Source organism: Bolinopsis microptera, chromosome 1 (genome assembly GCF_026151205.1).
Source record: "Bolinopsis microptera isolate Bmic1 chromosome 1, MBARI_Bmic_1.0, whole genome shotgun sequence".
Taxonomy (NCBI): Eukaryota; Metazoa; Ctenophora; class Tentaculata; order Lobata; family Bolinopsidae; genus Bolinopsis; species Bolinopsis microptera.
Window position 1 is genome coordinate 16,723,311 of NC_087072.1, and position 15,387 is coordinate 16,738,697.

Genomic DNA, 15,387 nt, shown 5'->3' on the forward strand with positions numbered 1-15,387 from the left:
TGCAAAGTTACTTATCTTGAACGGTTTAGACTTAACATTCGTCAATGATAAGAACTAAGAAGTTATCTCATATTTATTAAGGGGTGGTAGAGTGATTACAACTTCATTTAACTTAGTTTGAAGAGCACCTTGAGGAAGAAGGAACCAGTTGTTCCGCAGTGTTTCCCTCTTTTGAATTTAGATTTAGAGTACATCAGTTCGTTGATTGGAATCCTGTGATAGGCAACCCTCTTCGTACCGGTTATCATCCAAATGAATACATCAGGTATGCCTAATTGGGGCTAAAAAACGTAATAAGTTAAGAACATGTTATGACCCATAACTCGATTAAGTAGTTGTCGACAAAGTATAATGGACATTTGTTCCAAATGACACAAAAATTACAACGTCTAATAATCTTCCAAAATTAAGCAGAGATTAGGAAACTAAGAAGATTCCATATTCACCTCTACACAGAGCTCCTCAAGTTTTTCTAACACTCCCTGCAGTCTCTTCACTTTGTCTTGTCGGGGAGCAAAGTAAAGTCTGCCGTCCTCCATCATGGCTGTGATCTCGTCAATCATGTTGTTCTAAAATAAACAAACTTTTAATCATTGAGGACGAAGCTTTCATTTTGATGTCTTCAGCCAATTCAGCAGCGATATTTTAAATTAATTTGGCAGCCAATCAGCTCAACGATTTGAACACATTTCCGATCAGCAGCATTCATTTTATCTAAATCAGGGAATTTACAGTTAATTCTGTGTACTTCACCAATGTTTAAAAAACTAAATTAAATGTTTAACAATCTCTCTCATAACAGGTGCACATGCGACCTTACAGTTGAAGTGTTGTTGGGCCCTCATATGTAATCTGGTACCTTTGGTCACGTGATTATATGGAAATACCACCAATCACCATATACATGTGCATTGTGTGTGCTTGATATTTAGTGAACCCTTATTACTTTATTATTTGTCAAGGCATCATGTCACATTTATATGAAAATATGTTATGTCAGCACTGACCAATGAGTGCCCTGTATAATGTATAACTATACTCAGCATTACCTATCTATAAGGACATTCTTTTTCAGAGGGATACCTCTTCAAAGAAGCGTATTTCCAAATACCTGCTCATTGATAATCTTTCAAGAGAAATGCTCCATTTATTTAAGTAAATATAAAAATCAACACTTACGATTTTGTCTTCCCCCATAGCTAACATTTCATGTGCCTTCTGCTCTTGCTCCCGTCTCGTTTCTTCAAAATGCTTAGTTCTGACATCTCAGATTCCAATTCGAACTGACACTCGATAAAGTAGTGCCATCCAAATCATCCAGCTTGGAAGCTAAATCTGACCCAAGGACGCTTATCGCATCATCTGCCTTATCAGCTAACTGTACAACAGTTTCTTTTGTTTTCTGAACATCCTCTGCGAATTTCTCTCTCAGAGTTCGAACTCGTTTAAGAAAGGTGTTTCCGAGGGGTGTCTCATCAGTTGCCTCGGACGCAGTGGTTACGGTAAGTTCTCCGTTTTCCTCAATATACTTATTAACAATACTTTCGTTTGTTGTTATTTCGGGGGTGATCGGCGTAAGGGGCTCGCTGCCATCTATATTTATAGGCAAGTCATCTTTGATGAATTTCTTCAGTTTCCTGTGTTTCTTTAGTTTCTTTTTAGGTCTGTCGTCCCAGTCCCAGTGACCCTAACAAATTCGTGCAAAATCATTGTACATGCACATTACATATTCATTCATCATATCAAATCATTCGGCATGCGGCTTTCAAAATCATTCACAAGTAAAATATAAATCATCTGATTCCAACCAGCCATGATCAATGATGCAGCCCGTAAAATAAATGTCAAATACTTTAATCAGCAATTTTCAGACATGTTTACAAAACTTACAATGGAAAACATCCTCTGCTCATAGAGCTTCTTATCAAGTTCGGTGCAATTCTCTGGTGGCTCTTCTATCTCTGTTCCTCTAAAGAAGGTTTGTCGCATAACATATTCTACCTTATTTTAGTCAAGATTGTGGGAACTAGTTAGTAGTTACAATACTTAGCTAGTCAGCTCAATGACTGGTAAGAAACCAAACTATTCACTAAACTAGACATCGAGCGGTCCCTTGATTACAAAGCCAACTTTTGAAATGTCCTATGTATACTCACTTTAGGACAGCAAGAAGTTCCTGGAGGTTTGCATCGAACTTATCTTCCATCTCATAATCTTTAGCATAGGCTTTTTCTAGCGTATGGTACTGTTCTATTTTCTCGGTCTGTAGGAATGGTGGCATCATTAATTAAAACTTACAGGGGAGACGATACGATTGATAAGTTGAAATATCACTAAAATAACCCTCAAACAAAGTTCCCAAAACTAAAGACGGCAGTTACCATGAAGTCCCACATCCAGATCAGGGTGTTGAGAGCTCCCACTCTGTAGTCAACGTCCTCCCACTCCGAGTGTAGGATTACTGTGGGCTTGGTGCGGCTCCAGGGCATGAAGTGGTACTGTGTACCGTCATAAACTGGGAATGTACGGTTATCAGAGGTGTGAGGGCTAAGTATCTAATGTAAGAACTCTCTGATTTGGGAAAAACATATGAAGTGGTAACATTTGTCTAACATTTGCACTTATCGGAACTGATCATTGATCAAGTATCCAAAGTACCTGGATTGCATGGCTGCGTTGTTGAAGGAGCTGGGTCGGACTGAGGGGAGAACTTGTTGCCATAGTCACCGACACTGACTTCGAACTCGACCTGATTCTCCTTCTCACTGATCATGTTCCCTTGGAAGAAGGACGCAAACAAATGGTACTTGTGACGGTTCAGATTCATCTGACGGGGAGAGTAGTTTAACAAATACTTCTAAATAACAACTGCTACGATTAAAACTTAACGTGTGACTGGAGTACCACGGTTGCCTGTTGAACTACTTGAATACAGTATATTACGTCATGCTGAGACAAACTAACCATGATACGATCCACTTCTTCCTGTTCGATAGGGGTAATGGGTTCCTGTTCTTCAGGGGGCAGCCCCATGCTGGTTGATATATCCACAAGGATCCTCCCTCTATATGCTATACCCTCCTCCTGAAATAATGATCAGGTTTAACTCTACTATTCCAGTCATGATTAGACCACATTCAAAAAAATGTTTTGTACTTTTATAGAACATTGGAAGAAGTATCATTTCCACCTTTCCACGTGCATACGTAATAAGTTTGAGATTTTTCGTACTTTTTTACTTTCGTAGCAATTGACGCCTTTAGTATTTGAGTGTGCTATTCAATTAGCAAAGTAGATATAAGCCGTTTAACGTTCAGTGTCGGCTAATGACCAAAACCAAAACCAAACCATAGTTTTGTTATATTATATTGTGATTCCTCATGTAAAATGTGAAGGTGTACAATCTTATTCTTTTTGTCTATTTAAAAATAATATAAAATAAAATCGATGTTCGGAGCAAAAACGGTTTTGGTGTATCTCCCCTTAAGACAGTCTTATCAGACACTGAGGTATATTAACAATAAAGGAACTGATTGGACTCACAACTCCGTGGTTGAGCTCGGAGAACTTGTCGTACACGTCACTGTACTCCCGGTGTGAGCCGTAGAAAGGAATGTAAGCAGGACCGAACATGGGTAGAAAACCAGTCCCAGACTCCACTGAACTCTGGGATATCTCTCCCATCTTCAGGAGTTTGGTCGCTACCAAATCGTCCACCGCGAAATCGTCACTGAGCGATGAGATGTCACTATATAAGTATATAAACCATGGAACATAGGGTGAATTTATTTTCCAGATAAAATTCTACATCAAATTTAATGGAGTGTTGAGCAAAACATTTATAGAAACTGATAAGGAATTCCAAGCTCCCTTACTTGTCGTATATCTTGAGTATGAGGTTCTCTGCTATGCTGGGAAAGTCCCCCTGAAGAATGAGCAGCTCGTTCCAGATTGGGTCGAAGCTGCCTTCAATAAAATTGTTTTCTAAACTCTTCCCTGCAAACTCCACCACGACATACGGGTCCACCAGCTCTTTTGGTGGCGCCTGAAAATACACAGACTCTGTTTATCCGTGCATTTTGTGTCCCCAAATTCAACTCACATAAATTAAAAACTAAAAATCATGTAATTATGTATAATACTCGCATAGTTCCCTTTACACTTACGTTCTCGTCAGTTCCTTTTAGCAAAGCCTTTACTCCCTCAAACATAGCAGTGTCCACTGAAATACAAATTATTCGTGATCAAAACCCAAATCTTGCATTAAATAATAAATGCAAATTTGATTAAATCTTTAAATATTTCTAAAGTTCAAAACATATGTGCTGAGAACAAGTTGTAGCCTCATTAGCTCATATCATTGTCGACTACTACTACTACTACTATGTCGGAACTAAGTCCGATCTAAGCCAGATAACCCCCTCCATATATCCCTGTCCCGCATCAGGGTTCGCAGTTCCTCTTTAGAGTTTGTCGAGGAACGCCAATTCTAATGAAGTTAAAGATAAAAAGGCCACTGAATGCATCATTTAGGTTTAATAGTATTAAAGAATGCTATCAATTATCTAACTCAAAGTTTTGATTTCTTGTGAGTTGCAGCCAATGCTCTTAACCCTAACAGATTGAAATTAATATGGAGTGCTTGATACAGTGCTCATTTTATGCTTTTATCACCTTCAGCCACCTCTTCCTTTACATCTTTTAATGGGTTGTGGGGTAATCTAAACCCTTTCTTACGATGGAATAAGGAGAGGATTCTTGACTCACCTGGATAAGGTATCTCACATTACCCTCCCGTTAAATTTAAAATGTTTTGGAACCTGATCGCTCAAACCATAATTTCCGATTTACCAACACAAGAACTCACTTTGAGGTATGTCCTCTCCATTTAAGAGCTTTACCATAAATTGTCCAGGTTGTAGGACTATGCCGGGAGGGAAGAAGACATTGTCAGATCTGTCAATTTCTTCGTCCCTCAACTTGGGTAGGGCTTTAGCCTCGTCGCCGGGCGGAATGATTTGTATAGACACGTTTATATATCCCTGGAGAGATGAAAATATAGTACAATAGATTACAATATAATCTATTGATATATTATATTATTATAATATATATCAATATATCTATATTATTATAATCTATTGATTATACTATTACAATCTATTGATATTATTATAATCTATTGATATTATTATAATCTATGGATATATTACTACTAGTTTAGCTCTTTCTAGTCCCCTGCTACACGGCATGTAAACAGGGATTGGCTAGTTAGAGGCGGTCCGTGTAGGCCTTACACTGTGCTTTCAGCAATACTCATAAGTATTTCCGTGGCTGTGGTTGCAATGCGCCTAGTCTACTGGAATGATTCTTCGGAATTTCGCTGGATTGTACAACTTTCGTCTTGGTAGATTCCAAACACAAGGAAATTTTCCTTTTGGTTGCTAATATACTCAATGATGGGAGTATAGTGGATTGGCTATGCCCCGCTTACTAGTTTAGCTCTTTCTAGTCCCCTGCTACACGGCATGTAAACAGGGATTGGCTAGTTAGAGGCGGTCCGTGTAGGCCTTACACTGTGCTTTCAGCAATACTCATAGGGTCTCCATTGCTGGTAAACAATTGGAGAAAGTTTTTATAGATGACGTTTCATGACTGTTTTTATCGAGAACATGTCTAAGTAAATCGCAAATTGTTAATCTTATCTCACTTACCGTCAACCCGTCTTGAGGTTCATCTGGGTTTTGAAGAGCTATCCACTTGTAGAACAGGTTCTTCCCCTTTTTTACCCAGGCAACAGCTAGATCACACTGGGAGTGAAAGTGTTATATCACTCGGAAATTAACCTGATCGTCAGCTGTGCAGCTGTAATCAGAAGGCATACCTTTAACCTTAATATAACCTTTTAACCAATTACTGTTCAGAATGTCAAGATTATGAATTACCCCCTTTTAACAGGTGTGTTTCAGTAACTAGTATATAGACAGTCAATCGTTAACGCCCTCTACATAGTGAAAGTGCCGGCACTTTTGTGCGCTTATAAGGGATAAAGACGATCTGTAACTATGAAAGTTCGTCTGTGCAATGTTCATGTGAAAGTAGTAAATATGCGTTATAAAGCTATTATAATAGAGGGGATATTAATTATAATATATCCCAAACCTTGTAGAGACCGATCAGAGAATACTGGGGCGTTTTAGCACTGTCGATAACTTTAATCTCAACTGGGGTATTCACTAGATCCACTTCTGACTTGGTTATGGAAAACAGTACTGTCTGAAGAAGTGAGAATAAAAGTGTTAAAAAGTTCAAAAATCAATCTACGGACTGAAATATTTAGGGTCGATAATAAATAATAATAATCAATAACAAACAGGATATTTCGAACAAATGTTTGTTCAATAATGATTCTCAAAAATGTGAATCCCACCAACCTCGTTCCACTTAGGATTCTTGCCCCGCTTCGCCTTTGTCCTGAGGACCTTATTGGCGAGATGTATTCTGACGAGGGGGGCGGTTATAGCACCACTCAACTTCCTGGCTTTGTGCACTATGAACCTGACCTGGAACAGCTCATCCTTCTTTGAGAGGGTCTCCGGGTTGATACGCTCGTGAGCCTCTCTGTAAAGTTGGAGGATTACAGTTGCTGTGATTAGTGCTCTATTAACATTCAATAAATTTATTTCTAACCCAATTTTTGGATAATTGAGCGTCTCTGACAGTTCCACTACCGTCTACCCTGGATCATTAATACTACATAAATTCTTAAATTACACGAGGGATCGCTACCTTGTGATTTAAAATACACCGCTGACCACTGTTTCCATGATGACCTCAGAGTGAGCTGACTAACACACATGGCACAGTGCACACTTAGAGAGGATGTGCAAACTGAGATAGCACTTTACGCAGTAGTTTGGAGAGGGCGTGTACGATTGTACATTCTAGATCACTAAGCAACTACACAAATTTAGCTTTTTGTGCTGAGTGTGTGACGTCAATAACAATGAAGGAATGGTCCAAAGATGTAGGATAAGATATTGAATATTGAAGTAAGATCTGAGTTCTCTTACGAATATTATTTTCTAGATCAACATTTTATTGAAAAGGACAACTTACTGAACATCAGCAGTGTAGCCAGGTTCTGGTTCTTTCTTCTTCTTCTTCTTCTTTCCCTTCTTTCCCTTCTTTCCTTTCTCTCCATCTTTTGAATCTCCGTCTACTTCATCATCTTCATCTTCTTCTTCCTCATCTTCATCTTTTTTAGCCTGGGAGGGTTTAGAATACGTCAGGGAAAGATGTGTACTAATAGAATATGTAGTTTATGATTTTAGAATAATATAACTGTATGTGATTCAAGTTCCCAATTGTTTCAGAATTTAACCACATTTCTTGGCTGATCCGTTTAAAACATCTTCCCTGACATCAAAAATACATCACAGTGCTTTAATGCCATAATTGTTCTAACAGAATGCCCAAGTAGCCTTTAATTAAGTCTTAACTTGGTAACTATTATATTAAGTATTCGTAAGTAATAACATTGTGGAACTTCTGCCATATAATTATAGTGCTCCACGATATTTACTAATCTCAATTTAAACTTTAATCATTAATAAAACAATTATATTAAGTATCCGTAATAAAAATAACTCTGCGCTTACTTAAAGGTAAATACACCTTCACTGACAAGACGAAGAAACCAGTGTCAAACATTTTGCTGCCGAAAGTGGCCCCACTAGTCAAGATGGAATGCTTTGGATAGCCAATAGATGCACGGTTTTTCAGTTTAAATCTACTGCACTAACAAATTTGATCACCAAATCAGCTAAAATCAATCAATAATAAAGGAAATAAAAGGTGCAGCGATATGAAAGGAACAACGCCTGCAAAAAGAAGAATCGTAAATAAAGAATACACAGAGCATTTGATATTGAGAATATCATCACCAAAATGACGTTTCGTATGCACTATATTTGCTCATAGTACATTTAAGCGTTTAAAGCCACACTTCCTGCATATCGATATCATGGTCAATCAAGACACTCTGCTTAGATCACAAAACCTCGAAGAAGATCAGCAAAAAACCATCTATATTCTATAGGAAGTCTAATGAGAAGAAAAGGAACCTTACATTCCGTGTCCTACTCCCAGTTCTGGAATCATCCGAGTTTGCTCTACCAAAGGGAGCTGTAACCTTGTCAGCCGCTTTATATTTGGCTTGGTTCGCCTTACGGATTGCAAGAAACGTTTCCATGGTGATTTGGTGTTTAAACAAGACAAACAAAACACGATGGATTAAGCTAAATTGGTGTGGGTAGTATGTAAAGTCATGCTCTGCTTACACCTTTATTTACTAATGATTCATCGTATGTTCTACTCCTGGGGATGACATGTGAGTGGGGTTACCGAATAGTTCGGTAAATATACGGAGTCCAGTATTCAGTATTCGGTTCGACCGAATATTCGGTCGAACCGAATGCAGAATATTTGATGACTCAGTACATGTGACTGACTGTACCTTAGGCTTAAAAGGGGTGTGGAACAGTGGGTATAACATCAGCACGTAACAATTACAGGTTATGGGTGGTTGCTCTGAACAACTCAAATAACTACATAATAAAAACCTGGCAAACCAACTCTAATGAAATGTGATTTGGGAGATTAATTGTGTGAATGTAATAGAAACTCTATTATCGTAAATTAATCTCATTAAATCTATACTGATTGAGACCGTCGAGAAATCACCAGTTTTAGTACGTTCTTTATTCTACTTCTAATGCTTTATAACGAAGGGCCGGTATAGCTGATGACTTTCTGGTAGCTGGTAAAGTGGTAAAGTTTGACAAAAAACTAAAAAGCTAATGAGTCATCCCTACAAACTTAATCCACGCAATTCTAGATTAATCAAACAATTATCACACAGCGAGAGTTGAGACCAGCAAAATATCACAAAATGGGTATTGTGGGCTTTACGAATAAGAAACCTCACCACCGACCAGACAAAATGTGGCCAACAGTATAAGTCACTAACTGACCAGCTTTGGTGCCACAGATCTAAAAAGGGGTTAGGTGGGCGATATGCACTACGAAAATCTACACTTTATAATGTAGATGAGAGACGTGAGTGTGGTATGCGTGTAATGTAGGGGGAAAAAACACAGGCCCTGCGCGCGTGACGTCATCGTGATATTAGCCAATCAGCTGCGAGTTTGTCCTCACCCCCGTTATTTCCTGAATAAGTTGTCACGTGTGTGGTCGCCGTGCTACTATTTGTAACTTCTCCGACTAGCTATCAGTTACGAACTTCTCTTCTTCTGACTGGGTATCAGTTAAATCAACGACAATAAATTCTTTGACAGACAGGACAGCGAGATACTTCGTCATCATAGTTGTTTGTTTGCTCATGGATCTACCACAAGGTTCCTCAGTTAAATCCCCCTTCCGTTAAACTTGTTCTTACACAGTTACACCGGACATTCATGTATTGATATAATAAATGTTTTGATTAGAGTTAAATTTAGTTTTTGAAACTCAGACCCCATTAAGAAAATGTAACTGCCATTCAAATTTCAAACAAAGAAAAACTTACGTATTTAGCATCAAATTCGCGTGGTTCAAATGATTTAGCTGGCACCTTGGACCTCACAAGTGATGTGGCTTCTCCAAGTTTATCCAAAAACGGCATAGAAATAAACCAGATAACAGACAAGCTGCTCCGATCTCAAAATAAATAAAACGCTAAAACACTACGCATAAATATTTCCACACCAACTCTTGTTCTTATGTTAAATTAGCGTTAATAATTTGCACAAGAGAGCCGTGTGATAAAACAATAGAGTACTGAAACTGAAAACATTGGTATCTCAGCCAGGCTGCGGGGGTATCCAATATTGACACTTTACACACTTTATTACAGCGAGACCTGGTACCAGAACCCGATGTGGTGGAGCACATACCTCTTTGTCACCCATAGTTCTCTGAAGTCATCAACACCAGGGATCACACCTGCTCCTCAACAAACACCCTTGTACATCTTAAGAGAAAAGTTGACAATCGCGTAACAAAAGTACTATAAGCATGTGAATAAACCGGACTAATGCCACTGGCTGAGTGGACAAAGCACGGCAAGCGTCTGATATTCGATCGCCGGTTTGGACTCGGTGATAACAGTGGCAGAGTGTACTTCATGCAGTGTACAAACCCTTGCCTCACAATGAACAACCCTCATGGAGCTTTTCAAACCGCACAAAAAAGTTACTGGTTATAACCGCAGCTGCCATGGGTAAAGTAGTCAAGAACAGTTCTAGAAAATACGAACATCACCGATCAACCGTGGAAATCTCACCTTCTTTATTTTGAGCATACGCATGTTGAATCAGCACTGTAGTGGAGATGGCACCAAGTAAACAACTCAACTGTAAAGATTGTTGTACCTTGATCTGGACCCCCACCCGACGAGACATCTCCTCATAGGATACCCCACCACCACAACACATGACATGACCGCCTACACCCCTCTTAGGTCTCAACCAATCACCTGCCTCCATTCTCCCGCTCAGCCAATCAGAGACAGAGGTCATCTCACGGGATATGTTGAGGTTTTACTACCTCTAACGTAGTAAACTGTACCCTTTTAATAGATTTTCAATTACAAATTTCCAACTTCATGTGATTCAATGCCTTTTCATCCACATTTTGATTCCAGGTCAACTTACACAGCAGGGGAATCCGAAAAGTTGATACTTTGATACGTGAAAATATGCGGTTTGAATTTGCGTCGTGAAAAAGTTTGAGATGATAATTCAAGAGATGATAATGACCTAACGAGGAACTGTACCAATGTACCATTTGTATGAGAGTAAGAGCTTCATTAGACCGAACAGAAGTTGTGCACTATGCTGTTCACTGCCGATGATGGAATAAACTTCGTATTAAGGGAGTTACACAGTAAAGACTAGAGTTAGAGCGCGGTTACCGTACCAGCCGGCTAAAAGCCATTTTAATTGCATTTCGAACAGTACCATGCCTTTTCATCCGGCTCGGCCACAATTCTTTCTCTCTTTTAAGGAAAATCAATGTTATAATATTGTTTAAACACACTAACAAACACATGTAAACAACGTACTCTATACTTCTATAGCATCCCATTCGCAACCTATTATCTTAATGCAATAACAGCACTCTAGAACTCAGAAGTCCTGGGAATCATTTCAGAAGTGCACTCACACTTCTAGTCGTTCGCGTTAGGGCCAATGATACGATATCAAATCCTCCTCACCATTAGACAACGTGACGGCAAATGGAAACCTGAAGAGCTGAAGAATCTATCATCCAAGAGACAGAAATGTAATATTAAACCGTCAACGGTTTTAATTCTTAGTAAAACTAACAAGAAACCTTGAGATAATGTCGGCTTGAGAAATGAATCATTTGTTGGCACAGGACTGCATCAGATTATGTAGCAACTTATAAAATTGGAACTGCTCACTGCACAATCTTTAGTATCAAAAAGATTAAGTGCAAATTTTAAATAGTAGTAACTTAAGTGTACAGTTTATTAAAGCAGTAACCACGCCAGCACACATAGTAACTATGCAGTAACCACAGTAACCACGCCAGCACACACAGTAACCACAGTAACCACAGTAACCACAGTAACCACAGTAACCACAGTAACCACACAGTAACCACACAGTAACAACAGTAGCCACGTCAGCACACACAGTTTCGAACAGGTGATGCTTTAATTGATAATTCTGGATCATCCTTCAGTTACTAACCTTGCCACCTTGCCCTTGGAAATAACATAAAAATCCTTTAAAAATTAAATTTATTTTTTTAAACAGCAATTTTAAGCGTCCGTAATGTTAATGATATGGTTAATTGCGTCCGATAGGATAATGACAAACCTTACTATGGTGCAGAAGATTTTTCGGCATATGAAGATGGGGTCTGTGAGGCATGGTGTTTCTGTGGCAACAAAGCAAGAGCTGGAATCAGTACCTTTAACAACCAAAACAAAATATACTCTAATGTTCTACACCAAGTACAAACAGGGGTATAGTAGAATATAGTGTAAAAGTAAAATTACTTAATTACTAGTATCACACCGATAACTATACCATAGACAATAATAAAAGGAGCTACCGCACGGAACGCACGTACCACTCTGGTAAGTAAAGAATAGGAGGACAATTATAAAGAGAAGGTTTTGAGAATGTCTGCGAACAAAGAAATTCCTTACACCTCTTTAACGGAGTAGTTGTATATCTTCTTAGTTCAGAACAACATCTGTGTACTACGTGTGCTTGCCGCCTTGCTTGGCATATTGGCCCTGTTACAGTGTTACTAGCATAAGGGCACAAAAGAGTACCACAACGCTTCCGGCCACTACCCCATCACTCCACAACCAGCCTACTCATCTTATCCAAAAACGTTTTGCATATAACGTTATTCTGTTATTGTACACTTCGAACCAAAAAAGCATCTTATTGGTATATTTTCACGATTGAAACCGTTCAGTGTTTATTGTGCTGCTCACGGTTAAAATTATGTACGCTTTCTTTTGCCAGAAGAATAGTCATTTTTAAAAGTCCCCAGTCAGACCTATCTTGGACGGCCTTTATTTGAGCAATACCATATCGGACTTTATTTTAACGAATATTATATGGACGCTTGGCCTAGAGTCGTAGAGTCAGTTGAAGTAAGGTCGGTCCATTTACTCTCCATCCGATACAAGTCAAAATCGGTACAAAATTATAACTATGCACGTTTTGGTATTTTTGCACATATAATAAATTTATGAATTACAACTGATAACTATAAAGATAGTGGTTTTAATTTTCACATTAATATTGAAGCTCAAAAATACAAACCTTAATAGCAGAGTTGCAAAATACAAAAAAAACAGACCTTTCCTTTCCCTTTCAAATTCAGGTGCATGAGGCCAAGGCCCTTATCTTTCACGAAACCAAATTTTGACTTCTTCTTGTCCTTTTTTTCTTTCTGAGAGGTTGCTGAAGGAGAAGGGGAGTGGGAACGAGCTGGAGGGGCAGGTGAGTGGGAACGAGCTGGAGGGGCAGGTGAGCAAGAGCGGGCAGGAGGTGCTGCTGCTGGTGCAGCTGCTACAGGTGCCGGTTCAGGTGCTCCTGCAGTTGCTGTTGCAGCAAAATCGTCATCATCCATAGCACTGCAATCCGCTCACTATTGCTATAATTTAAATATAAAGTAGCTGATGATAGTAAGGTAATACTCAATAATATTTAAAATTACATCAGCGTTCAATATTATGAGAAAAATGAATGCTTCAATGTTCGCAAGCAATATTGCTTTCCCTTAATTCTCTGAGTCTTCTCGAAGTAATCATTCAACAAAGGCAAGTATAGAAACAATAAAAGCGTCTAATAGATCTACAGCCTATCAATTTTCACTCATGGTCCCCAGAGTATCAATATACCAGCAAGCGGAGTGAAACTAAAATAAAATGACTACCCTGCACGAGTAGAGGAAGTGGAACAGTAGTGAGTAAAAACTTTTTTTGTTGATCCAACTAGCCTGCTCTAATGAACAACATCAGCTAGACAGAGATTTGTATTCTGCAAGATTCCTCATACAATTTGTTCTTCAGTAAATTTTCAGCAATTATTCCGTCTTAACTCGCATTTCACAGTTACAAATCGCAATGGTTCCTATGCTGATATTGTAACAATATATGAATTTACAATCATCGGTCACTATGTAAGTGTAACCTTTTAGTTTTACAAATTCCAGAGATTTATCATTTACGACAGCAAATAAAACAATTGAATTTTGCAAGGCTAAAACAAGAAAATGCAGCACGTGTCTAGAATAATTCTGATGGTGACTCAATATAAGAATAATACAACCGTAGAATATACACTTACATTTTTACAGTATAACTGCACGTATAAAAGTATAAAGTTAAACTGGAAAATAGAAGGTCAGCCCCTAAACTGATAAATTAGCTTCAAGTTAGTTACATGGGTCACGACTCGCAAGAAACAAAAAAGACTGGGGAAACGAACCTTTTTAAATTTTAATTTGTTAATCTGGGATCCTTGGATATATCCTACTTATAAACAGTCTAACACAATTAGTTTACCGCAGTCTGGAATACGTGCCGACTATTTTGATATGGCATGTGGTAGGGACTAGGGTCATATTACTTTTAGTATTAGGAAATAATTCAATTTTCTGGATCATTTCTTAAATTTCAATAGTGATATCGATCAATAAATCTCAGCAACGGTTCAAAATAAAAAACTATCGTATCTTCTAAATTTGACAACCATGAAACAAAATAAACACTTCACGATGCACAATGATGAAACCAAAAGTGTTATACAGCGTGAACATTTTTAATAATAACGACATAGTCAAATATTGGTGAACTCCTTTCAAGTTTACAACTATAACGAATAACAAAGTCGATAACAATGTAAGCAAATAGTAATAGCTAATGATGTGCTTGAGCCATTATTCGGTTACGAACGTTTATGAACGGACCCCAAAAGATGTAAGCTACACCCGTTACATCTTCAAAATTTGTAGATGATAAATTGGACAAAGGCATCTCTTCGAAAGGCGTCATATTCACATTATATAGCTACTAGCTAATAGCTATACACCGACACGTACACATTAGGGTTGAATTTTCTGGAAATCAAGCATCGGGTTTTCTCTCAGTAAAATGCGTTCCGCTAAGCGAACTGTGCAAAGAAGTAAAATACATAATACGGAATCTTAAAATTAATTTGAGTAAGACTTACCTTTTCTTCTGAGTCTTCGCCCAACCCCAGGATAGCCATGACCAGCTAAAATATAATGCCTCAATATAATTATAACATTTAGTATTAAACAAAATTTACAACATCGATACCATTATCAAGAAATACTAACTACTCTAGTAGCAGAGCATAGTTGAGTGTGCACTTCGATGTACACGATTTCTGACAACACAGGGTTGTTTGTTAGGTCATTCTAAACCAAAATCGTTTAGGTGGACAATTTGTTTCGCTAGAGACAACCCTACAGGGCAAATTTTCTAAATTACCCTCAGTCGCGTATACGGGATTTTCGTATTTCGGCTCCTGAAGGTCATAAAGACTTCATTTTTAGCTTAAAATTACCGCAATGGCCACATTTATATACAACTTATTAATCAATATATGGTCTAAAATTGTTTGTTTCCGAGATATCTGCAAAAAACTAATTTTAAGCTCAGGCGTAGGCACAAATTTCATCAAATTTGTATCTCAGCTTCTGAAGGTCTTAGAGCCTCAAACTTTAGCTTAAAATGACTGAAATGCACATGTTTATATTGACACTATAAAGGTCATAAAGGCCCAAAATGCTTACTTCTGGAAA

General features: G+C 38.2%; 1 protein-coding gene across 14 annotated transcripts in view; it reads right to left on the minus strand.

Moving 5' to 3' along the window:
• The window catches only part of LOC134812381 (myoferlin-like), a 28,215-nt gene extending 13,294 nt beyond the window's left edge, over positions 1 to 14,921 (minus strand). For 4 of the 14 annotated variants that reach the window (XM_063819855.1, XM_063819868.1, XM_063819876.1 and 1 more), the window contains exons 1-16: positions 14,790 to 14,921; positions 7,120 to 7,268; positions 6,435 to 6,621; positions 6,163 to 6,276; positions 5,715 to 5,810; positions 4,868 to 5,042; positions 4,167 to 4,222; positions 3,876 to 4,045; positions 3,544 to 3,730; positions 2,965 to 3,084; positions 2,659 to 2,827; positions 2,382 to 2,515; positions 2,157 to 2,263; positions 1,891 to 1,969; positions 447 to 569; positions 129 to 281 (exon numbers count right to left, since the gene is read on the minus strand). In XM_063819855.1, the coding sequence (XP_063675925.1) occupies positions 129 to 281; positions 447 to 569; positions 1,891 to 1,969; positions 2,157 to 2,263; positions 2,382 to 2,515; positions 2,659 to 2,827; positions 2,965 to 3,084; positions 3,544 to 3,730; positions 3,876 to 4,045; positions 4,167 to 4,222; positions 4,868 to 5,042; positions 5,715 to 5,810; positions 6,163 to 6,276; positions 6,435 to 6,621; positions 7,120 to 7,268; positions 14,790 to 14,828 (2,058 nt within the window). In that variant the 5' untranslated portion in view covers positions 14,829 to 14,921. Of the gene's footprint in view, positions 1 to 128; positions 282 to 446; positions 570 to 1,890; positions 1,970 to 2,156; positions 2,264 to 2,381; positions 2,516 to 2,658; positions 2,828 to 2,964; positions 3,085 to 3,543; positions 3,731 to 3,875; positions 4,046 to 4,166; positions 4,223 to 4,867; positions 5,043 to 5,714; positions 5,811 to 6,162; positions 6,277 to 6,434; positions 6,622 to 7,119; positions 7,269 to 9,589; positions 9,858 to 9,956; positions 10,160 to 12,912; positions 13,212 to 14,789 lie in introns of those variants that run through there. The other 10 variants (XM_063819789.1, XM_063819797.1, XM_063819803.1 and 7 more) reach the window with 4 other exon arrangements.
• Positions 14,922 to 15,387: the final 466 nt, after the last annotated feature.